This window comes from Phocoena sinus, chromosome 1, assembly GCF_008692025.1.
Source record: "Phocoena sinus isolate mPhoSin1 chromosome 1, mPhoSin1.pri, whole genome shotgun sequence".
In the NCBI taxonomy this organism is placed as follows: Eukaryota; Metazoa; Chordata; class Mammalia; order Artiodactyla; family Phocoenidae; genus Phocoena; species Phocoena sinus.
In genome coordinates this window covers 25,653,681-25,678,329 of record NC_045763.1, presented here as the reverse complement: position 1 = coordinate 25,678,329, position 24,649 = coordinate 25,653,681, and the positions used below count along the sequence as shown (strand labels likewise).

The 24,649-nt window shown below is 43.5% G+C and overlaps 1 protein-coding gene across 2 annotated transcripts in view; it reads right to left on the bottom strand.

The window, feature by feature from the left end:
* Positions 1–24,649, bottom strand: part of KPNA6 (karyopherin subunit alpha 6) — a 51,363-nt gene continuing 26,714 nt past the window's right edge. For both annotated transcript variants that reach the window (XM_032640259.1, XM_032640249.1), the window contains exons 2-14: positions 17,956–18,089; positions 17,074–17,166; positions 16,569–16,668; positions 15,256–15,350; positions 14,336–14,467; positions 12,710–12,798; positions 11,703–11,802; positions 10,797–10,960; positions 10,539–10,617; positions 8,828–8,953; positions 8,382–8,509; positions 7,175–7,353; positions 1–5,217 (exon numbers count right to left, since the gene is read on the bottom strand). In XM_032640259.1, coding sequence (XP_032496150.1) covers positions 5,030–5,217; positions 7,175–7,353; positions 8,382–8,509; positions 8,828–8,953; positions 10,539–10,617; positions 10,797–10,960; positions 11,703–11,802; positions 12,710–12,798; positions 14,336–14,467; positions 15,256–15,350; positions 16,569–16,668; positions 17,074–17,166; positions 17,956–18,089 — 1,607 coding nt within the window. In that variant the 3' untranslated portion in view covers positions 1–5,029. The remainder of the gene's footprint in view (positions 5,218–7,174; positions 7,354–8,381; positions 8,510–8,827; positions 8,954–10,538; positions 10,618–10,796; positions 10,961–11,702; positions 11,803–12,709; positions 12,799–14,335; positions 14,468–15,255; positions 15,351–16,568; positions 16,669–17,073; positions 17,167–17,955; positions 18,090–24,649) is intronic.

Sequence of the window (24,649 nt, the reverse complement as noted above, 5' to 3'; positions counted from 1 at the left end):
AACTTTGCAACAGGTTTTTATTTTTGCTTTATATCTATTACAGTGTTTGAAACCTAAAGAAATACATTTTCTCTTCAAATTTGGATGTGTATATAAATATCATTTGTCTGGACTCAGCACACTCAATGCCATGGTTTCTTGGCCTGTATCTGCTCTGAAATCATCGAGCTTTGTCTGTCTACCCAGGGGCCCTGAGAACATGGAAAACAATAGCCAGAGTTTATAGTTCTTAAAAGCAAATAAATTCGGAAAGAAAAACTAGTAAGGGAAAAGGTTTGATTCACCTTCCTAGGGTCTATAGCTGGGAACCCAAGCTGTTTTTGAGGGACATCTGGTCTGTCCTGGGTAACTGGGACCTCACACCCCCTTTGCTTCTTTAGTGGTTCAATCAAAAGCAGTTCCCACAAATCTGGCTAAAAGAGCCAATACCCAAATCCAGGGCCTGAGGATTGTCGCCATGGCAGAGTTTTCTCTTCCCAAACCCAGAGGCCGAACATCTGACCTACATAGGGGAGCAGGGCTAGAGTTTAGCGGAGGGGTTCAGGAATGTGCTAATGTGGACATCAGCAGTCAGGCTGGCCCAGAAGTAGTGAGGTTCGCCCAAATGACCTTTATGACACACTACACAAACCTTTCTCCTGGGATGTTCTGGGCCCCAAATTTAATGGTGCCTCTTCTAATTCACAGCCAGGTTTGATTCTGCATGTAGCCCAGGCCTGATGCAAAATGCCCTCTCAGAGGAAAACAGCTTTAATTAACAGACTTACTTGGTTTGTACTGACCTCAAAATTCTTCCCTTACCATGGTCTTCATCTGGGGGTGGGTCTAGGGAACAGCCAATGGGATGACTGAATCCTTTATGAAGGCCTTGGCCAAAGAGCAGCTATTGCCTACCACATGGATCCCCGCAGGGCCAAATTCTCAGCTTGTTGGCTTAACAAAAAAAATACAAAAGTTAAGACAGAAAAAACACTGGACAAGATTGGTCTAAAATGTGCAATCCTAAAACGGCTATGGAAAAAACCTATTCTGAGCAATTTCTCAGTCTCACAATGCACTTATTTCTAGGATAGTCCTACTCGGAAGATGCTGCTACTGGTTGTGAGGCTTTCCTATGGTTCAGTGCACTGAGCCTTGCACCCTTCCCCAGCCTGCCAGGGAGGCAGACAGGCACACACAATCCTGAGGTCCCCAGCCAGCCTCTTCTCCCTATGGGTCCCTGTAGTGCCTGCAAGGACCTGGAGAATCTGGCTCCTTGCCTTCAATTGGGAATCCAGAAGCCAAGCCCACAAGATGAATCTACTGAGGAATATTCAAGATGATGGATACCAAGCTGAGTGAGTCTTGGGGAAAAGAGACATGGCCTGAACAAATGAGCTGAGGCCTTCAAAGAAGGGCCTGTGGGAGGAGGAGGGAAGTACTGCTAGGCGTTCATGTCCTTCCCTTCTATTTTGCTGGAAACGGGTAATTGTACAGTGTATGGGGAGGGCAGGCAGACATGAGAAAATTGAAATCTAGTTCATCCTGCTAGAGTTTTCATATTAAACTCGTTTGGCTTAAGAGAAAATGAAGGTCAGTGCCTGAGAGCCTTCTTTCGCTCTTCCTTAAGTGTGGTAGCAGCTACAATCTGTGCAGTTCAGCTCTAAATAGGGCTCTTGGAAAGAGGCTTCCAGGGAAAAGAAAACAGGAGTAGATCTAAAGGTTCTAGGTAAGGAGGAACACAAAGGGTCCCAGAAAGCTGAAGTCATCAACACCTGTTACTTGGAAGGGTCTTTTGTACCCACTGCCTCAAGTAACTAGGCTGGCCAGGTGAGGGTGGAACCTATGTGGTTCTAACAGAAGGTTGCAGCCAATACCATGGCCGGTCAGTCAGCGGGGATAGCTCAGAACTGAAGGCAGGCTTCTAAGACCAGAGAGCCTGTTAATACTAGAGAAGATGACATGGGGGTGGGACGCCCAGAAGGGCTGGCAATAAAGAATAGCTGGCACTGTTCAAAACAGTATTTGAACACTTGAGCTAAGAAAAAGGCTCCTTGTCCCCTTAATCCACACCTAAGTATCTCCAACCCACCAGAGATCTTAAAATGGACATAGCTATGTGCCAAAGTATTAAGATTCCAAACACAAGTCTTCTCAGGCTACTCCCTACAGCAGGTGGGGGAGCCCCTCCATCCCTGAAACATCCATTCAGAAATCTGTCAGAAAGCTCTGACTTCACCTAGGCCAGGGTCTGGAGTCCAGATGGGGACTGCCCACGAAGAGTGGCTGTCAAGCCTGGGCTAAAAAATATTTTGCTTCCCAAGATGGCCAAAGGAGAGAAGGAGACACAAAAGATGATGTTACTGCCTCTGTGGGCTGGAAGAACTTCACCTGTTGACTGAAAAGGGGATCAGAGGAATACAGTGGGAAAGCACGGTCTGAGGAAGACACTAACAAAGGAAAGCTCCTAGAGGCCATGTTTATCTGAAGAGAAATTTGTCCTCGTGCCCTGGGAGACTTCAGCCTTTGGAGTCCTTGTAGAAAACAGGCTTCGAGTAGTAACCCATGATCAACAGTCTTCTCTTTGGTGCACGGCCCAGATCTGAAGCAAAAGTAGATTTGGGAGGAACAGCTGGGGAAGGCAGGATGTGTATGTCTCACGATAAGAATTTGGTCCCAATGTCAGGGGACTTAATTATTGCTAGAGATGTACAAAGTAGATCTTACTAAAATAAAATGCTCTGCCCTTTGGACAAGGACAAGGGGTGGGGGGTGGCTTTCTTTTGAACTGTAGGAAAATGGTTTTGTAATGGAGTCGGCAGGCCAAGTGAAGAGGGTCCTGCGCCTTGCCTACCTGGGAGAGTGGGGTTGGTAGTTATCATGCCCAACCTGCAGAGCAGCGTCTGACTCACTTAGGCAGTACAGCACTGGTGTCACTTTTCAGTGATAGCCACCAGCCGCAACCACTTTTCTCAGAAAATGCCTCTGGAGTTAGATCTCAACACTGGAAAGAGAGGGCAAATTCAAGACCAGTGGCCAAAAACAACTGAATGTTTTATCTGTAAGCAGAGTGGCATGGATTTCACCTGAGCCAGAGGGGGATGTGTAGCAATGGGAGCAAGAATGGCATTGTTCCTGGGGAAGGGAAAATACAGTTTGGAGCAGGGCACCTCTGCCCGACCTCTGTGGGGAAGCAGGGACAGGGCAGATTGTGCCTTCAGCTCCACCACTGGCCTACACTTAGCCAGTAACTTCCTCCACCCCACCCCCAACACCTGGGCTTTACTATCACATGTAGTCCATTGAAGCACACAGGCAAGCCATTGAGGCACTGCAGTAGCTCTACCCAAAGGGGAAAGAAAAGGCATTAGGATTATATTTGTCACAGGAAGGGTAAAATCCAAACCATGTACAAGGATCCCAATCAGGGAAGACATCAATCACTCTCGAAAAAAGTCCTGAGGCTGCTAAATATCTCAGATAGGAGACACGGCAGCCATCTGTGATAACTTATGTGGACAAAGGTGTTTGAGACTGAATCTGAGGAGGCAGACTGCTTTCTGGGTTTCCTGATGTAAGCAGGATGCTTGCTCAGTGGTAAGGACTAGAGTGGTAGACTTCACCGGGCCCTGGGGCCATCCTTGCTCCCTCCATTCAGGTACTAGGACAATCAGACCAGGCTGCTCTGCTATATAAAGGTTCCAGAGCTAAGGGTTGGTCCCTGGTGGTGGCCCGGAACCCAAGCAGAGAGAAGGATCAAGGTCAGGCTTCCTGAGCAAGAGAGCTTCCACATCTCTTTTTGGTCTTCCTCACAGTATCCCACTTACAGAAATTACAGAGACAGTTCCTCCTCTTGAGACCAATTAAGGTTGACCTGCGTAATATATAGAATATAAAAAAATACAGAACTTTTTGACATTCTCTCCTTTGGAAGTAAAATATACATGATCCAACTACGGAAGAGGAAGAAGAAGAAAGGCCAAAGGCAGGGATCCACTGGCTATCCCAATACATGACACTCTCACTCCAACCTCCTCTGCAATTTATGGGTCACCAGAGCAAGGACTTTCTCCTCAGGAGAAAGGAAGGACCACAGCCCTCTGTCACATGCTTAGGAGAAAATACAGCTACCTCAGAGGTTCATCTCAACTCTGAGGGGAATTTTCAAGTAAACAAATGAAGTTGGGTCGCACCACTGGAAGGTGGGTAGGAAACATGGGATCAGTAGCGACACATGGGAAGCCCCGTCTGAAGGCCTGTGTTCCTCTCCCCTCACTCCCACTGGTGTACATGCCCCAGGAGAGTGAAGGGGATCTCCCAAACTAAAGAGGTCTGGGCAAGGGGTTAAGGGAGGGAGGGGACTTTGTCTCATGGTGACCTCCCCCTCAGCCTCTAGTCCCAGACAATGCTGGCAGCTGGGATTCCTAAAACCAGGAACGCATGGCTCTGGGAAAGAGCAACTGTAATACAAGAAAAATGTGCAAAAGAAAAAAAAATTAAATAACGCAATCCAAGCATACAAGATTAATATTCTGTCCAAGCAAGAACACTTTGTTTTGGATTTCTCCCCTCCCCTCCCACCCCCGACCTGTGGAATATTCCATCTGCTCAAGTACCCAAGATAAGAGTTACAGAGATCAGGGCAGAGGACTGGGAAGGATGAAGGAAGATAAAACGGAAGGAAGTCACCACTAAAGAAAATAAAAATAAAAATAAAAACGGTGCAAAATTGATTACCTCAGTCCTCCTTTGTCTACCCCTGGGCTCCTGGGTTAAAGACATATGTGCAGCCAAAATCTAGTGTAAGGAAGAAAAACCCAACACGTCCCCTTCTTGTCACAAAACCCAAATGTGAGCCTCAGATGGTTCTGTCTGTCCAGAGGGTGCTCCCTCCAGGGAAGGGGGCGGAGCAGGTCAAGAGCACAGTTTCCAGGGCAGCAGAGGTGTGTGGTGGCTGATGGTGGGGAGGGCTGGTTTCCCGCCCACCAGAGGGCTGCCTTTCCGCTGGTTGGTGGTGCTTCCCATCCCCTCCCCTCCCCGGAGGCAGACATTATAGCTGGAAGCCCTCCATGGGGGCCTCAGGCTGCTGGAAGATAAACTGCTGTTGCGTTTCATCCACTTGGGGAGCCAGGCTGCTATCATCATCTTCTACGCCAAAGTAGTGCTCAATGAGGTCAAAGGCCTTCTGGTAGATCTCCTGGTTCTCATGGCTCTGGAGAAACTCAATTTTATCCAAGCCTATGGTGGCAAGAAGAAAGGAAGGAGAAGAGTAAACTTTGAGTGCTTTTCTCTGGGTCCATGAAACAATCTATTTTTTCCTTCCCTGAGTTATGTTAGCATTTATAAACACAAGTAATATGATCAGATCTCTCTTTGATCTGAAAGAGGAGAGCCGAGATCTTTACCTAAAATGACATAACACCAAAGGAAAAAGACCAAAATGTCAGTTATAAACCGGAGAGTCTAGTCCCGATTCTGCTTTTAACCTGGGCAAACCATTACTGTTCTGAATCTCTTGGAGATGAGTGATGAGTCAATCCAGCACTAACAGACCTTGCTAAGGAAACCATAAACAAAACAAAAAGACAACCTGCAAAATGGGAGAAAATATTTGCAACCGATGCGACCGATGAGGGCTTAATTTCCAAAATATACCAACAGCTTGTATAGGTCAATAACAAAAAAACGAACAACCCAATAAAAAAATGGGCAGAAGGGACTTCTCTGGTGGTCCAGTGGGTAAGACTCCGTGCTCCCAATGCAGGGGGCCCGGTTTTGACCCCTGGTCAGGGAACTAGTTCCTGCATGCATGCCACAAGTAAGAGTCTGCATGCTGCAACTAAAGATCCCACATGCTGCAACTAAGACCCAGCGCAGCCAAAAACAAATAATAATAAATAAATATTTTTAAAAAAATGTGTGTTGTAGGTGTACAGAATCTTAAAAAAAAGGGTAGAAAACTAAATAGACATTTCTATAAAGAAGACATACAGATGGCCAATAGGCACGTGAAAAGATGCTCAACATCACTATTATTAGAGAAATGCAAATCAAAACTACAATGAGGTATCACCGTATACCAGTCAGAATGGCCATCATCAAAAAGTCTACAAGGGAATTCCCTGGTAGTCCAGTGGTTAGGACTCAGTGTTCTCACTACCGGGGCCCTGGGTTCGATCCCTGGTCAGGGAACTAAAATCCTGCAAGCCATGCTGTGCAGCCAAAAAAATTAAAAAGTCTACAAATAATAAATGCTGGAGACGGTGTGGAGAAAAGGGACTCCTCCAACACTGTTGGTAGGAATGTAAACTGGTGCAGCCACTACGGAGGTTTCTTAAAAAACTAAAAATAGAGCTACCATATGATCCAGCGATCCTACTCCTGGGCATATATCTGGAGAAAACTGTAATTCAAAAAGATACATACACCCCAGTGTTCATAGCAGCACTATTTACAATAGCCAAGACATGGAAGCAACTGGAGTATCCATCAACAGATGAATGGATAAAGATGTGGTGCATATATATAATGGAATATTACTCAGCCATAGTTAAGAATAAAATAATGCCATTTGCAGCAACATGGATGGATCTAGACATTATCAAACTAAGCCAAGTAGACAGAGAAAAGACAGAGAAAAGACAAGTATCATATGATATCACTTACGTGGAATCTAAAAAATGATACAAATGAACTTATTTACAAAACAAAAAAAGACTCACAGACATAGAAAACAAACTTATGGTTACCAAAGGCGAAAGGGTGGGGAGGGATAAATTAGGAGTTTAGCATTAGCAGATACAAACTACTATTAACAAAACAGATAAACAACAAGGACCTCCTGTATGGCACAGGGAACTATATTTAATATCTTGTAATAGACTGTAATGGAAAAACAAAACAAAAGAAAGAAAAGAACTTGCTGCTAGAAACTCAGCTGAAAACATGCCTTCCAGCTCCTGACTCTACTATCAATTCTGGAGCTTTATTTTTGCATCTGTACCATAACCTACTTACTAGGTAGAGCCTATCAGAAACAGAACTCATCTACTGCTCCTCAGAGGAAATGGAACTGGTCGGATAAAACCTTGCATTCAATGATGACCCCCTCAAAACGCACACCCTCACATATGTATACTATTTCAGAGTTTCTCTCTACTTACGGCAGATGTGAGGTTGGGGAGAAGGCACCTACCATAGGCTTCCTCGATGAGGCCACAGTAGGGATTGACCCCTGAGCCACTGCGCTTGCCCTCTTGCTCTCCGAGCCGAAGGATGTTCTCCAGTCCATTGAGGGCGACTTGCACAATCTTTGAATCCATCACAGTCAGCAAGTCGCACAGGGGTTTGATGCAGCCCAGGGAGACCAGGTACCTGAGGGGCAGAGACCAGGTAAGTTCTAAATTAAGACAAGGCAAGGGAGGTGCCAGGCAGGTGCTATGGGGCCTCTGGGTCTCCCTCACACACATCGATGCTCTCAGCAATTCACTCTGACTGAGCTTTCATAACCACCCATCCTTTATCTCAAACTCATCACCCTCCCAATGCTACTGGTTTAGTTCATTTCCATGTAGAAGGCTGCCATGGATTCCTCCTCTTTGTCTCTAATGTCTCCTTGCTGCAGTATTACCTACTTTGAACACATCATTTCCCTGCCTAAAATTTCTGTAGTCCCAGCTCTACAGTCATAACAATACAATCTGGTTCCTAACCTTTTCTAGCTTCCCCTCTCATTATTCCCTTCCGAGAATATTACATTCCAGTCAAACAGTAAAGGTCTCCAGGTTTCTGATTTTTGTACCTTTACTTATGCTTTTTCCTGTCCAAAATGCCATTTACAACCCTGTATCCTCAAAAGCTTCACTCAGTGGCTCTCCTTTTCTCCTAAGGTTTTATTTATACTGAATATATTCCCCTTCCTAAGCTACAAGCTGAAGGCAAGGCACTTCTCCAATTCCCATCACTCCTACTCAAGTTGATAATGGAAACCAAAATCAAAGAGCATCCTCGCACAAAATAGCTTTCCTATTTGCTTCTCCCAAGTATCACTGCCAAAAATGATTTCCCAAAGAAGCTGCTCTGAATGAGCCATAGCATGGTTCTCTTTCATTTGTATGGATAATTGAGAATTACATAGATTTAAATTCTCTTGAGGGTAGAAAGAGGCAGAGGAGAGAGATGTCTGTGTCATAAGTTTCCATTCTCCAGGAGGGAAAAGAGGTACATGGTTTATAGGAATCTACTTCAGATTCCCATGCTACACTCTAGCAGCTTACCAGTTAAACCCTACTGGACAGGGGCAGACCTATCCCAGAAAAGGCAGTTTAGAGGTCACATGTAAACGGTGAGCCAAGAGGTAGAGTACACATATCACTCAAGACAATGGGAAAGGACTGTGATACCTGATTTGTTCAGGGGTTCCTCCTGATGTGGCATTGGTGATGGCCCAGGCTGCCTCTTTCCTTGTACGGAACTCTGCTTTCTGAAGGATTTCAATCAACACAGGGAAGATATTTGCATCTATGACAGCCTGAGAAGAATTGGGGGGTGGAGGGTGGGGTGTGGGGGAGGAAAGAAAGTCACTTCAAGAAGGATAAGCAAATCCAGACCCCAAACCAGCTAAAAGATTAAGACATCTTCCCCTTCCTGAAAGTTCTTTTCACATAGGTAAGACGCTACAGAGGAACCTGGCTTCTGTTACACAGAATCTTTGACTGATAGCATCCATTGACCCCAATTTCAAAAGGGAAATAAATTTTTTCTTCTAGAGGGCAATATCCCACAATGTCTCATGTCCCCAGGCCTTTCTACCTGCTGCCCCCGACAACTTCCCTCCTGCTTGTTCTACCTGTATCTGAGCCCTGTTGCCAGCAGTGATATTTGAAATGGTCCAACAAGCTTCCTTTCGGATTGACTCCTTGGAGCTGCTCAGCAAGTGGAGGAGGCAAGGGAGGGCTGAACAATTAAGAATGACCTAGAACACCAAAAGCACAGGCAACAAAAGAAAAATTAGATAAACTGGACTTAATCAAAATTTAAAACTTTTGGGTACCAAAAGACACCATCAACATAGTGAATTACACAAATCACAGAATGGGAGAAAGTATATACATATCATATATCTGATAAGGATTAATATCCAGAATATACAAAAAAATTTTTTTTAAATGCAGGTGGCCAATAGGCACATGAAAAGATGCCAAAAGATGCCAAACATCACTAATCATTAGGGAAATGCAAATCAAAACTTCAGTGAGATACAACTTCACGCTTATTAGAATAGTTATCCTTAAAAAATCCAGGCAATTCAAGTGTTGGTAAAGATGCGGAGAAATTAGAACCCGGTACACTGCTGGTGGGAATGTAAAATGGTGCAGCCATTGCACTGTTTTGTGTGCAAAACAGTATGGTGGTTCCTCAAAATCTTAAACATAAAATTACCATATGATCCAATAATTCCACCTCTGGATATATACCCAGAAGAACTGAAAGCAGGGACTCAAACAGATACTTGTATGCCAATACTCAATGCAGCATTATTCATACTAGCCAAAAGGTGGAAGCAACCCAAGTGTCTACCAACAGATGAGTAAATAAACCAAATGTAGCATATGCACACTTGGAATATTATCCAGCCACAGAAAGGAATGAAGGTGTGACATGCTAAAATATGGATGAACCTTGAAAACATTATGCTAAGTAAATTAGCTGAAACAAAAGGACAAATATATATGGTTCGGCTTATATGAGGTACCTAGAGTAGTCAAACTCCTAAGAGACAGAAAGTAGTATGGTGGTTACCAAAGGATGAGGGGAGGGGGAAATGGGAAGTTATTATTTAAAGCGTACAGAGTTTCAGTTTGGAATGATGCAAAAGTGGTGGAGATGGATGGCGGTGATGGTTGAATAACAATGTGAATGTACTTAATGCCAGTGTACTATACTTAAAAATCGTAGAAACAGAAAAAGTTATGAATATCTGTACACACAGGCACATGGGTGCACACACAAACACAAAAGAATGACCTAGAAAATGAGTGTGGGCTTGAGTGAGACTGCTCACCTGTAAGAAATTTGTTAAGAATCCCACAGAATTATGCAAACTACTTAAGACGCAAAGAATACTCAGATCTCTAGCCTTTGAACAGAGAAACACTGAATACTGTGCTCTCAATGGAAGTGTTACTAACAGGAGAGTAACATGAGACATGGGATTCTAAAGGTCTAGGAAGCAGGGGTGAGGTTCCATAGCTTTTAGTATTTCAAAGGTACCATAACTCAAAATCTGTTAACAATTACTTTACAATGTCCCAGGTAGTGAGTCAGGTTATTCCATTTAGTTTTTCTTCAATAGCACTCAATGGATGATGACTTGCTTCCAATTTATAGAAAAAAGTGAAGGCAACCAAGTTGCCCCCAAATAATATAGAAAGTGGCGGAGCTTGAATTTTTCACTCAAGCCTATGCTTTCTCTCCTAGATCACGTTGCCTCCTACCAGGACCAAAGTCTGTGGCGGGGAAGGATTTTGTCCATAGACAGCTGTCCTCCTCCTCCTTACCTGGGTCTGGATGTCATCCCCGGTGACGATGTTACCCACAGCTCTCAGAGCAGGAGAAGCCACTTTGTTATCGTTGTGCCTACAGAGGAGGGCGATCTGGTCAGTAGAGGGCCAGCACATGGCATTCAACTCGGCTGACCACCAAGGCCAGCAGCACTCATGGCTCCAGACCTTTGGATAGGGCAGCAGACTGCTGACTGCAGTTCTGAGTTGGAGAAGCTTAGGGAATCTGTACCCTTTCTAACTGAGATCACTCACATTAGAAGCTCGACCAATCTCCGGCAGACTCCAGAGTCTATGACTGCCTGGATCTTCTCGTTGGGGCCATCAGACAGATAAGAAAGGGCCCAGCAAGCATCTGCCAGCAAGTCTGAGTCGCTGCTGAAGAGTAGGCGAGACAGCACAGGCAAACAGGGGGAGACCTGTTGGAAGCAGAGAGAGAGGGACTCAGGTGAACACGGTTACATCATCTCTACCACTAACCCTAACATCGCTGAGCCCTCCTCTACTTAGTAAGTCTAAGACCTGGAGATTTCCACTACATTAAGCCATCAGGCCCACATTTTCACTTTACCATCCAGGCATATGAGATCAGCTACTTCACTGACGACTGCCTTTTTCAGTTTCCCAAGGATGAGACTCTGAGGGCTCCCCAAAGACTTGAAAACTCCCATATCAAAAATCCTCCAGGGCTTCCCTGGTGGCGCAGTGGTTGAGAGTCCGCCTGCCGATGCAGGGGACACGGGTTCGTGCCCCGGTCTGGGAGGATCCCACATGCCGCGGAGCGGCTGGGCCCGTGAGCCATGGCCGCTGAGCCTGCGCGTCCGGAGCCTGTCCTCCGCAACGGGAGAGGCCACAACAGTGAGAGGCCCGCGTAACGCATAAAAAAAAAAAAAAAAAAAAAAAAAAAATTCCTCCATATGAAGGAAACTGCTTTCACTCAGGAATTGGTAAGAAGCTCTCTTGGGACTTCCCTGGTGGTGCAGTGGATAAGACTCTGTGCTCCCAATGCAGGGGGCCCAGGTTCAATCCCTGGTCAAGGCACTACATCCCACATGCATGCCACAACTAAGGAGCCCACCTGCCGCAACTAAGACCCAGTGCAACCAGATAAATAAATAATTTTTTTTTTTTTTTTTTTTTAAAAAAGAGAAGCTCTCTTACCTTTGCAAACTCTGGGGGTGGGTTCTTGCCTCGGCACAGGTTTGACAGGGCCCAGACTGCATTCCGTGTCATTGTCAGTCGTGTGGACTTGGTAAGTAGCCTGAAGGGGACAGCAAAGCCAGATCCTGAGCAATGATGCTCTTTTCATAGAGCTGTTGCCTACGAACCCCAGGAGCAAATCCAATCAGACCCCTAAGACTCTAGAAGCCTGTTTCTTCCTACCCATAGATTTAAGTTAAGTGAGCCTGTTTGGCCCCAGAGGCCGACCTACATCTTCACAGAGGATTAGGACCAGCTGTGGCTTATTAAGACCATAGCTAATAAGGACAAACAGAGGGCTGGACTGTGAGTAAGCATGCTAAACGTTTAGATAGGACATACTGTGCCCCTAACTGCGGCCACAAGCTCTAAACAAGAGTATTGTTGTCTTTGGAAATAAAAGCTGAAGGTTTAGTGTGAGGGCTTTGGCCATGCACTGTGGAATGATTTTCTGTGACAGGCCCAAGAAGGAGTTATAATAGTAGCCTATGAGATTGTGGCCTCTCAAGAAAACCTCCTTCCTCTGTTTTGGTTTAGATGTAGCTCTATTATAAGGGTACAGAGGAAGGGATGGGAGCATCCAGATGACTCTGCAAGAGGTCTTAGATCTGTGGCTTACAACAGAGCTCTCCAATGTACTGGGCATAAACCCATAGCAAATCAATGCATTCCGTAGAGAAGGTGAGATTCTTCCAGATGGGCTAGTCCTTCCTCTCTCCTCTGGCTCAACAATGAGACAGGTATGACCAACATGAGATTCTACAGTGCTACAAAGTGAGGAAGCACAAGACACAGACCAGTGACACAATCTTCTTACTCTCAAAAGATACTATCTTTTACTCTGGCAATGAGAATGCACTTTTATCATTTTTGTATTCACTCATCGTCTTAAGGTAAACTGCTCCCCAAAGATCTGCCACACGGCTGCCGGAAAGATATCCCAGGTGCAGATGATAATAATTACTCACGTTAGCAAAGGATTAAGGATGGAACAGTTCAAGACGTAATCTCGGCAGACGGAGCTGTCTCCAGCTATGTTTCCCAGTGCCCAGACTGCCTAAAAAAGGGACGATGGAACTGTCACCCACAGAGCCTAGTGGCTTCTGTGAGTACTTTATACTCACAACTACAGAGTGACACCCACCAGTAACCAGGACAAACACCCCATCAAGACCTTAAACACACTAAATAAGCTCAGGTACCTTCCTTGTTAAAACTGAGCACTTGCTCTATTTTAACTCTGAGAGTTCCTGGTTCACTGGGGGAGGCAGGCTGACACTGTACTGCAGCCAGAGAAGCCAGACCAAGACCTCCTTATCCCCATCCCCCAGAAAAGGAGAAAATGATGGGAAAATTGCATTCTTGTAGCCTCATAGGACCAACCCTATATGTAGTAATATAGGAAAAAACCCTAGTACCACTCTCCACTTCTATCCAACCAGTGGAAGAAATGGAAGTTGGGTTTTTATGATCTGTAGGTGCTGAGAAATGGGTATTGTGGTGTCTTTTTTCCAGCACCACCTCTGATGCCCAATGTGTGGAGTTTTTTCTACACCAACAACCAATTCTCTGATACCAACTGTGTCAATTCAGTTAAATTCTGACAGTAACTTGGAGTTAGGGCAGATCCCACAGGCTAGGGGCTCAGTCCCACAAGACTGCCCTCAATTTAGATACTAGCTGCAATTCCCAGGTGCTACCCATACTTCTTACCAACTGGCTATAAATTCAGGAGTTCCACAATCTCCTCCTCAGGTTCAATAATTCACTAGAATGATTCACAGAACTCAGGAAAACACTTTACTTACGTTTACCAGTTCACTGTAATATATACAACTCAGGAAGAGCTAAATGGAAGAGATGCACAGGGCAAGGTATGGGTTGAGGAGTGGGGTTGCACAGAACTTCCAAGCCCTCTCCAGGCACGTCACCTTCCCAGCACACTGAGTGTTCACCAACCCAGAAGCTCTCTGAATCTCACTGTTCAAGCCTTTTTATAACCCAATCTCTAGCCCCTCTAACCTCCCTGGGGAGGATGGGGTGGAGGGGTGGGAAGAGTCGGGGTGGGGTGGGGCTGAGAGTTCCAATCCTCTAATCCTAAATTTGGTCTTTCTGATGACTAGACCTCCCTTCCTGAAGCTATCTAGGGCCCCACCCGGAGTCACCACTAATGCGGTGACACAGAGACTCAAGGTGTGTCCCAAAGGCGCTCTTTAGGTCTTTAAGAATAACAAAAGACACTTCTATCACTAAGAAAATCCCAATGTTTTTAGGAGCTCTTTGCTCTTAACCTCTTAACTGGAGATAAAGACAAAATATACTTTATAGTATACCACTGGTCCCATCAAGAATTAAGCCAGAGCTTCCCTGGTGGCGCAGTGGTTGAGAGTCCGCCTGCCGATGCAGGGGACATGGGTTCATGCCCCGGTCCGGGAAGATCCCACATGCCACGGAGCGGCTGGGCCCGTGAGCCATGGCTGCTGAGCCTGCGCGTCCGGAGCCTGTGCTCCGCAACGGGAGAGGCCACAACAGTGAGAGGCCCGTGTACCGCAAAAAAAAAAAAAAAAAAGAATTAAGTTAAATTTGGGCATTACCTGTTCCTGTACATCCTCAAAATCCGAGTTAAGCAGCTCTATAAAAATGGGGACAGCCCCTGCTTCAATGACAATTTTGGTCTGCTGAGAGGTTCCAGAGGCAATGTTCGTCAGAGCCCAGGCAGCTTCAAACTGAAAGTGAGATTAAAGCCATGAGTGAGAGGTCATTCCAGATGAGCAGCCGTGCCTACTAGCTGGCTCAGCAATAAGCCTCCTGTCCCTGACTTAAAAACAAAAACAAAAAACCACACAAGCCTTTCCCTCTCCACCTTTAAATGATAGGAAGAGGTACTGGCAGTGATATAACATAATGTGGAGGCAGAATTGGGCTTCCATGGTCCCAGGTCTAGTCCTGCACTACCACAGCATCCATGAGTCCTTTGGCAAGTCACGTTTTTATTTCCTGAGCTTCACTTTATTCATCTCTGAAACCAGGATAAGAGTGAGATGGGTCTCTAAAAGTCCCTTTCAGCCAAGTTTCTAGTAAGTTCCAGTGGATTGACTCATTACCCATTTGTGAGAAGAGAGACCCAGAAAAGATAAATGGTTCACCTCAGGGTTAGGAGTGGACTAGAACCTCTAGGGTTGGCCAAAATGTTCGTTCAGGTTTTTCTGTAACATCTTACGGAAAAACCCGAACAAACTTTTTGTCTAACCCAATATATTTATATTTATAATTTAAAATATAACCTCTGAATAATCAGTCTGTCATATTCTGGTATCTTTCCTTTGAGATTGTTTTAGGGAAGAGTTTGTGGGTCTCTTATTTAATTGAGGTCAAGATCTCTGAGGTAACAGCATCTCTTAAATGTTCCCTCAATATCTTGTGTATATCCTAAGAGATGTGTCTGTAGAAACATGCCACTACAATTTCTTGGCAAAAGGGCTTTCATCTGGTAACTCTCCACCCCAGGCCTCACCTGTAATGTACAATTCTCATTCCTCTTCAGAAACTCCACAAACCGATCCACCACTCCTGGAGTATTGATAACTTCATCTATTGGAGGACTAGGTTCTGGAAGAGGGAGAGGAAAAGTCAGGAGAGGCTCTGACTAATGCTTTCACGGGGGTAAGTCCACCATCCTTCCTAGATACTCCTGACTATCCTTCTAAACATTCCCAAACTCCTTTTTGGTGAGGTAGTTTTAACAATAGCTGGTCATGGGGCTGCCCTGGTGGCGCAGTGGTTAAGAATCCGCCTGCCAATGCAGGGGACACGGGTTCGATCCCTGGTCCGGGAAGATCCCACATGCCGTGGAGCAACTAAGCCCGTGCACCACAACTACTGAGCCCGCGTGCCGCAACTACTGAAGCCCGTGCACCTAGAGCCTGTGCTCCACAATGAGAAGCCACCGCAATGAGAAGCCCACGCACTGCAATGAAGAGTAGCCCCCGCTCACCGCAACTAGAGAAAGCCCGCATGCAACAATGAAGACCCAACACAGCCAAAAATAAATTAATAAATAAATTTATATATATATATAAAAAAACAATAGCTGGTCATTTTTGAACTGTATAAAATAGCTGAGATGCCAAAGAGTAAAGCCAATCCTAATTTAACTATGCTCACCTTTGGCTTCCTAAACCTAAGCAAGTAACTAACCTTACTTACCTAAGCAAGTAAAGAATTAAGGGAGAGAAGACCAAGGGAGGAGCAACCCTAGTCTAAACGCTTCCCTTCCAAGACCAGCATTCTTTTCTTGGGAGGAAGAAAAGTCAGGGAATATTTTTCCCATCATACATCAAATTTTTACTGAGCACAAACTATGTGCCAGACATGGTTCTGGGTACTGAGGATACAGTAGTGAACAAAACCAAAAGTCTACACCCTCGTAGAGCTTATATCCTCGTGATGAGAAATATGCTGTTATGTTAGAAGGCAGTAAGTGTAATAGGAAAAAAAAAGAATAGGTAGGGCAGGGTAAGGAGACTGAAAATGTTGCAGGGGTGGGGGGAGCTGCAATTTCTGATAGCGTGTCAGGGTAGGCTTTACTGAGAAAGTAGGATCTGATCATAGAAATGTAGCAGCTGTCACACAGTTATCTGCAAGTAAAGGATATCATGCAGGGGAAATAGACAGTGCAAAGGTAAGAATGTGCCTGGCTTGTCCAAGGACACCAAAGCCAGTAGGGCTACAGCAGAATGAGTGAAAGGGAATAGTTGATGAGGTCAGTGAGAAGAAACAAGATGCTAAAGTCACGCAGGGCCCCCTGCGGAAGACTAGGCTTTGTACCTTTGGAGAGCAGTTTCCGGAATTTCTGTGTGGTTGCTAATTGCAGGTCAGAATCGTCAGAAAAGAGCATCTCCACCATCTCTCTTGTGATCACGCTCTCCTAGAACATAAAACAGGTTCACAACTTTGCAAACCAATACTAGAGCCACATATGAGCCCATAATCCTGTTTGGAATCCTCCTTTCTAAAGACTTGAGGGCAAGAGGAAGGGGTAACAGCAGGCTCAGAAGGTGTTTAATCCACAGCTGCTTCAAGTTGGAACGTTTGGAAGTGATTCTTAACCTCTGAGGCAATTGATAGCTTCCCTTAAATGTTTCCTCTGGTGTTTCCATCAGAGATGAATCCTTACTGACTCCTTAAGTTGACCAGCTACAGAAGGGCCCATGGAATAAAGAGCTTAGCATGGTTGTTGGTAAAGCTAACTAGATGATGTGAACTGACCAATTTCTGTTCTGTAGAAGCAGGTACTTCCCAAGCTTGCCTGGGAAGCTTGCAAGGGTCTTACCCCAGTGGTAGAGCTCACATAGGAGTCCATGAGGAGACTATCGAACATGGCGGCTTCTTCATTAATCAGCTCCACGTTTCTCCGTTTAAAAAGCTGAAAATAAAGAGAAGAGACGGTGGTAAGACTTCTTACCGAAACAAAGAAAACAAAGTATGACCCAATGTTAAATTATGGCATAACTGTCAAGGAATGCTACTGTATGAGAAAATGCCAAGCTTAATATACTGATATGGAAAGATATTCAAGGGCTTTACTTTCTATGTTATAGATTGTTTACATTTTTATAAGCAAAAAAAAATCTTTTAAAATTCCTGTGCCCTTTGTATAAAAGGTGATGCATATAAAAGGCTGTGAAGGAAAGAAATAATGGTAAAGCAAAAGGGTGGGCAAAAGCAGGTTAGCATCTAGACCTGGGCAAGGAACCAATTTGGTGGTGGCGTGTGGTGCATGGTGCATGGCAGAGTGTAGACGATGAGGCATTAATACAATCTCAGTTCTAGGGAGACTAACAAAGAATGGACTCAAGAAAGAGAAGTAAGGCAGCCCAGATGGCTGACAAAATTCTTAAAGGGCCAGGCTTGGGGCTGGGCCTTGACGGCCAGATCTAACAGTGACTACTGGGTAAAAACAAAGGGTTAGCACTAGAATGTTATATTGAAGATATAAATGATGTCCAGGTTGTTCTAAATTATGGAAAAGGAATAAGGGACAGTTCTTTCTCAAAGCTTCCAAAATTTCTTTACAACAAAGGAAGCTGGATGAGCGGCCCACAGAGATAAGCTACTTTCTCAAGAGGAAAGTGACAGTGCAAGGTGGAGGTCAACCATGGTGGCTGGCCTGCCTCCCTGAAGAGCACGTTTGAGAATACTTGGGCTAACCCACTTGTTGCTCCCGTTTCTGCTTCCGGAGCTGAATGCCCTCCTCCTCTCTTCTTCGCCTCATTTCCTCAGGGTTTAGGGCATTGTTCTTATAGCTCTTCATTCGATAATTGTCTTTCCCTGGGCTCGCCATGGTCTCTGGAAGAAGGGAAGATACAAACATATTGGCAAAGGCTCTTAGGAGGACAGCATTTCCTTCTCACTGGCTTCTTCCCCTACCCACCCTCCCCTTCTCAGGGGGACTCACAGGTTCCCAAGGAGGCCTAATAATCTCGGTAACTGCACCTGACATCTCTAGTACCACCCCCACACAAACAACACAGTCTCCTTTAATCATAACAAACTTATTAAGTAAGTGCTATTATAGCAATTGATATAAGCAGAGGAGTTAAAAGGTGTAGGCCCTGGAGGCAGATTGTGTGGGTTCAAATACCGGCTCTTCTACTTGTTAGCTGTGCAACTTTCAACAAGTTGCTTTAACCTCTATGCCTCAGGAGCTCATCTTTAAAACAGGGATATAATAATTCCTATTTCATAGAGCTGTTAGAAGGATTATATAGCTTAATACCTGAGCACGGAGTTGTTAGAAGGATTATATAGCTTAATACATGCAAAATACTATTTAGAACAACAGGCATATGGTAAATGCTCACAAGCTATGATCACTTCTATGACAAGACAGAAAAGTTATATGACTTGCCCAATAAACTCAAATATATTTAACCTACCCAGGTGATATACGTTATTGTGTACCCAATTCAGTGGAATACCATGTATTTTTTTTTTAATAACTCATGTGGCCACCCATCTATATTTTAAAGAAATTTAAAATTTTATTCTGTAATATGTGCTACATACAAAAAGATGAAACATAAAGTTACCAAGCAAAATAATACAATGAGCATCTGTCAACTCACCACTAAACCTAAGAACTAAATTATTAATATGCCTGAATCTAGTAGTAGGGTCTTTCCCTATCCCAGGCCCCTCCATCCCCACTCCAACTCCAGCCAAAAGAAAACGGCTATGATGAACTGTCATTATCTTTGCTTTTGTTTTTATTAATCACATATATGTTTACCTCTAAATATTGTATCATACTATGTTTAGTCTACTGAGAATTGTCGCCCCTCCACTGGGTTTTTGTTTTTTTCTTTTTGCAGTACGCGGGCCTCTCACTGTTGTGGCCTCTCCCGTTGCGGAGCACAGGCTCCGGACGCGCAGGCTCAGCGGCCATGGCTCACGGGCCCAGCCGCTCCGTGGCATGTGGGGTCTTCCCAGACCGGGGCACGAACCCGTGTCCCCTGCATTGGGAGGCAGATTCTCAACCACTGCGCCACCAGGGAAGCCCCCTCCACTGAGTTTTTAAGATTCACCCATGTTTTTGCATGGAGCTGTATTTCTTTAATTTTTCCTATATTTTACTGTATAAACACATCATAATTTATTCGCATTTCCCTGATGATTAGTGATGCTGAGCATCTTTTTCATCAACCTGTTGGCCATTTATACGTTTGCTTTGTAAAAGTGTCTATTCAGGTTCTTTGCCCATTTTTAATTGCATTATTTGTGTTTTTTTGCTATTGAATTGTGTGAGTTCCTTATATATTTTGGATATTAATCCCTTATCAGATATATGGTTAGCAAATATTTTCTCCCATAGGCTGCCTTTTCACTTTGTCGACCATTTCTTTTGCTGTACAGAAGCTTTTAAGTTTTCTAGTTCAAGCTTTCTCGTTTATGTGATCCTACTTATTTATTTTTGCTTTTGTTGTTTGTGCTTTTGGTGTCATATCCAAAAAAATCATTGCCAAGACCAAGGTCTTTTTTCCTGTGTTTTCTTCTAGGAGTTTTAACAGTTTCAGGTCTTACAATTAAGTCTTTAATCTATTTTGAGTTGGCAAGTAACACCTTAGTCTTCACTTCCCAGACCCTCTGAAATAGTCTGCAGATCATACTTTGAGAACCCCTGCTCTAAGGAATGAATTGCTGGGTTTAGGCAAGTAGATGTTAAACTTCACCAGATAGTACCACATTGCCTTCCAATGTGATGCCAATTCACACTAGCTCAGCAATACGTACCAGGTTCCCACTGATGTATATCCTATTACTCAGAATTATCACTTTTGCCAATCTAATGAGTATAAGGTACTTCACTGGGATAATGATTTGCATTACTAATAGGGTTAGATTTTATGTTTATTAGTCATGTTTCCCTTTCTGTGAAAAATGTCTGTTTATGGTACTTCGAATATTTTTCAATTGAACTACTTGTCCTTATTGATTTATAGTTCTTTAGATATTCTAGTTATTAACCATTTGTTAGTTATTTGTATTACAAACATCTTTTAGGAGTTTGTATCTTTTCATTTTTTGCAATTTTCACTTTGGAGCTCTTTAACAAGTTCTTAATTATAATGTAGTTAAATTTTTCTTTAATACTTAGCTTTTTCTGTGTGTCTTGCTAATAAATCCTTTCATGCTCCCAAGGTCAGAAAGATACCCTCTCATGTCTTCTGAAAGTTTTAAAGCTTGCCCTTTACATGCCAGTGTTTCATATACATGAAATTTGATTATTTGTGTATAAGCTTTAGGAAGTTAACACAAAGTCTGAACATTAATGACTTAGGTACATAGGTTAGGAAAAAAAAAAGAAAGAAATCATACAGCAGAGAGAATCAACAAGGCAAAACTTGGAACTTTCAAAAGATGAAAAATAGTCAAGTCTCTGGTGAGATTTCTCAAGAACAAAAGAGGACACAATGTTAGGTAACTAAAGAGACTGAAAAGCGAATATGAGCAACTTTATGCTAGCTAACATGTTTGAAAAGACAAATTCCTAGAATAATATAACTTGCCAAAAGTGACTCAAACAGAATGTGACTAGCCTTATAACCATTAAATATACTGAATCAGCACTAAAGAATATTCCCATAAAGAAAATGCCAGGTTTAAATGGTTTTACAAATGAGGTTTTTAAATAAATAAATTTATTTATTTATTTATTTTTGGCTGCATTGGGTCTTTGTTGCTGTGTGCGGGCTTTCTCTAGTTGCAGCGAGCGGAGGCTACTCTTCATTGCGGTGTACGGGCTTCTCATTGCAGTGGCTTCTCTTGTTGCGCAGCACGGGCTCTAGGTGCGTGGGCTTTAGTAGTTGTGGCTTGCAGGCTCTAGAGCTCAGGCTCAGTAGTTATGGCGCATGGGCTTAGATGCTCCATGGCATGTGGGATCTTCCTGGACCAGGGCTCAAACCTGTGTCCCCTGCACTGGCAGGCAGATTCTTTTTTAAAAAATTAATTAATTAATCAATTAATTTTTGGCAGTGTTGGGTCTTCGTTGCTGCACACAGGCTTTCCCTAGTTGCGGTGAATGGGGGCTATTCTTTGTTGTGGTGTGCGGGCTTCTCATTGCGGTGGCTTCTCTTGTTGCGGAGCACGGGCTCTAGGTGCGCAGGCTTCAGTAGTTGTAGCACGTGGGCTCAGTAGTTGTGGCTCACGAGCTCTAGAGCGCAGGCTCGGTAGTTGTGGCGCATGGGCTTAGTTGCTCCGCAGCATGTGGGATCTTCCCAGACCAGGGTTTGAACCCATGTCCCCTGCATTGGCAGGTGGATTTTTAACCACTGCGCCACCAGGGAAGTCCTGGACTTTCTTTTTTTCCCATAAATGTATTTATTTTATTTATTTTTGGCTGTTTTGGGTCTCCATTGCTGCACGTGTGCTTTCTCTAGTTGCGGCGAGCGGGAGCTACTCTTTGTTGCAGTGCACGGGCTTCTCACTGTGGTGGCTTCTCTCGTTGTGGACCATGGGCTCTAGGTGTGTGGGCTTCAGTAGTTGTGGCAGGCGGGCTCAGTAGTTGTGGCTCACGGGCTCTAGAGCACAGGCTCAGTAGTTGTGGCACATGGGCTTAGTTACTCCGTGGCATGTGGGATCTTCCTGGACCAGGGATCGAACTCCGTGTCCCCTGCATTGGCAGGCAGATTCTCAACCACTGTGCCGCCAGGAAGCCCCCTGGGCTTGCTTGCTTTCTTTCTTAGCACAGGCTCCAGACGCGCAGGCTCAGCGGCCATGGCTCACGGGCCCAGCCACTCCGCGGCATGTGGGATCCTCCCAGACTGGGGCACAAACCCGTGTCCCCTGCATCGGCAGGTGGACTCTCAACCACTGTGCCACCAGGGAAGCCCCCCGGGCTTTCTTTTTAATTGCAGTGAGCAGGGCTACTCTTCACTGCAGTGTGCAGGCCTCTCATTAAGGTGGCTTCTCTTGTTGCAGAGCACAGGCTCTAGGAGCGCAGGCTTCAGTAATTGTGGCAATGGGCTCAGCAGCTGTGGCTCGTGGGCTCTAGAGCGCAGGTTCAGTAGTTGTGGCACACAGGCTTAGTTGCTCCATGGCATGTGGGATCTTCCTGGATCAGGGATCGAACCTGTATCCCCTGCACTGGCAGGCATATTCTTAACCACTGTGCTACCAGGGAAGTACTGGAAAGGACATTCTTTTGATAACAATACCAAAGAAGGATAATATGAGAAGGTCCTATACTTTTCCTATATCACTTATGAACAAGGATACAAAAATTCTAAATAATATTAGAGGGAGGTGGGGGAGAGATAAATTAGGAGTTTGGGATTAACATATACATACTACTATATATAAAGTAGGTACACAACAAAGACCTGTAGTTCACTGTATAGCGCAGTGAACTACACTCAGTATTTTGTAGTAACCTATAATGGAAAAGAATCTGAGAAAAAAAATATATATATATGTATAACTGAATCACTTTGCTGTACAACTGAAACTAATACAACATCGTAAATTAACTATACTTCAATAAAAAATAAAATAAAAAAGAAGATAATGAAATAACATCATTAACTGTACTGAAAAAAACTGTCAAACTAGAATTCTATGCCCAATGAAAACACTTTCAATGAAAGTGAAATAGACTTTTTCAGACAAAAGCTGAGACTCTGTCTCTAGCAGACCTGCGCTAAAGAAATGCTAAAGTTGTTCAAGCAGAAAGGAAATGATACCAGAAGGTAACTCAGATCTTCACAAAAGGAAGAATACTAGAAATGGTAAGAAGTAGGTACATATACAATAACTTTCCCATTTAAAAAATTTCCTTAAACCTAATAAGATAAAATGAGAATTATAAAAAATAATCCAAAAGAAAGCAGGTAAAGAGGGAAAAAACAACTAAGAACATATGACAAATAGAAAACAAACTCATTTCCAGAGTTACAACATTATAATATTCAAATGTCCAGTTTTTAATTTAAAGAAAATTACAAGGCATACAAGGAAAAAGGGGAGTATGGTCCATTCAAAGGCACAAAATAAATGGACAGAAACTTTCCCTGAGGAAGCCCAGACACTGGACAATCTAAGACAGACTTTCAAACTGTCTTAAATACACTCCAAGAGTTAAGGGGAAAATATGGACAAACAACTAAAGGAAATCAGGAAAACAATGCTGAACAAAATATCAACAAGTAGAATGGGGAACCAAAGAGAAGTTCTAGAGTTGAAAAGTATAATAACTAAAATGAAGAATTCACTAGAGGGGTTCAACAGCAGATCTGATCAGGCAACAGACAGAAGTAGCAGGCTTGAAGACAGGAAAATTGAAATTATGCAGTCTGAGCAGAAAGGGAAAAAGAATGAAGAAAAGTGAACAGAACCTAGGGATCCATGGAACTCCAACAAGCAAATCACAATATATGCATTTAGGGAGTCAAAGAAATGGGAGGGAAAGGGAAAAAGAATTCTGAAGAAATAATGGCAGAAAATTTCCCAAATTTAATGTAAGACATGAATGTACCAATTAATCATGAGAAAAATCCAGACCCACATCTAGATACATAATCAAACTGTTGAGAGCCAAAGACAAAAAGAAAATCTTGAAAGCAGTAAGGAAGAAGTGACTCATCACATACAAGCCAACTTCTCATCAGAAACCATGAAGTCCAGAAGGCACTGAGATTTTTAGTGCTAGAAGAAAAAACTGTCAAAAGAATTCTGTACCTGACAAAACTGTCCTTCAAAAACAAGGGAGAAACTAAGAAATTCTCAGATAAAAGCTGAGGGAGTTTGTTAACCACTAGACTTGCTCTATAAGAAATGCTAAAAGGGAGTCCTTCAAGTTGAAAATGAAAGGAAATGAAAGGACACTACACAGTAACTTGAAGCCAGTAAAGGTTAACTACATGGGGAAATACAGAAGCCAGTATTATAGGATTTTTGGTTTGTAATGCCACTTTTTATTTCCTACATGATTTAAAAGAAAAACATATAAAATAATTATAAACCGATGCTATTGCGCATACAACATATAAAGATATAATCTGTGACAGCAACAACATAAAGAGGGGATTGGAGCTGTACAGGAACAGAGTTTTTGTATGCTCCTGAAGTTAAGTTGGTATCAATCCAAACTACATTGTTATAAATTTGGGATGTTAAATGTAATCCCCATGGTAACCATAATCTCTATACAAATACATATACACACACAAAATAAAAATTAAAAATATTCACAGAGGAAATGAAAACAATTCACTACAATAAACCAAATACAAAAGGCAGTAATAGAGGAAGAAAGGGACAAGAAAAGCATAAGGCGTATAGAAAAAAAAGAAAATGGCAGAAGTCCTTCCTTACCAGTAATTACATTATACTTTTTTTTTTTTTTTTTGGCT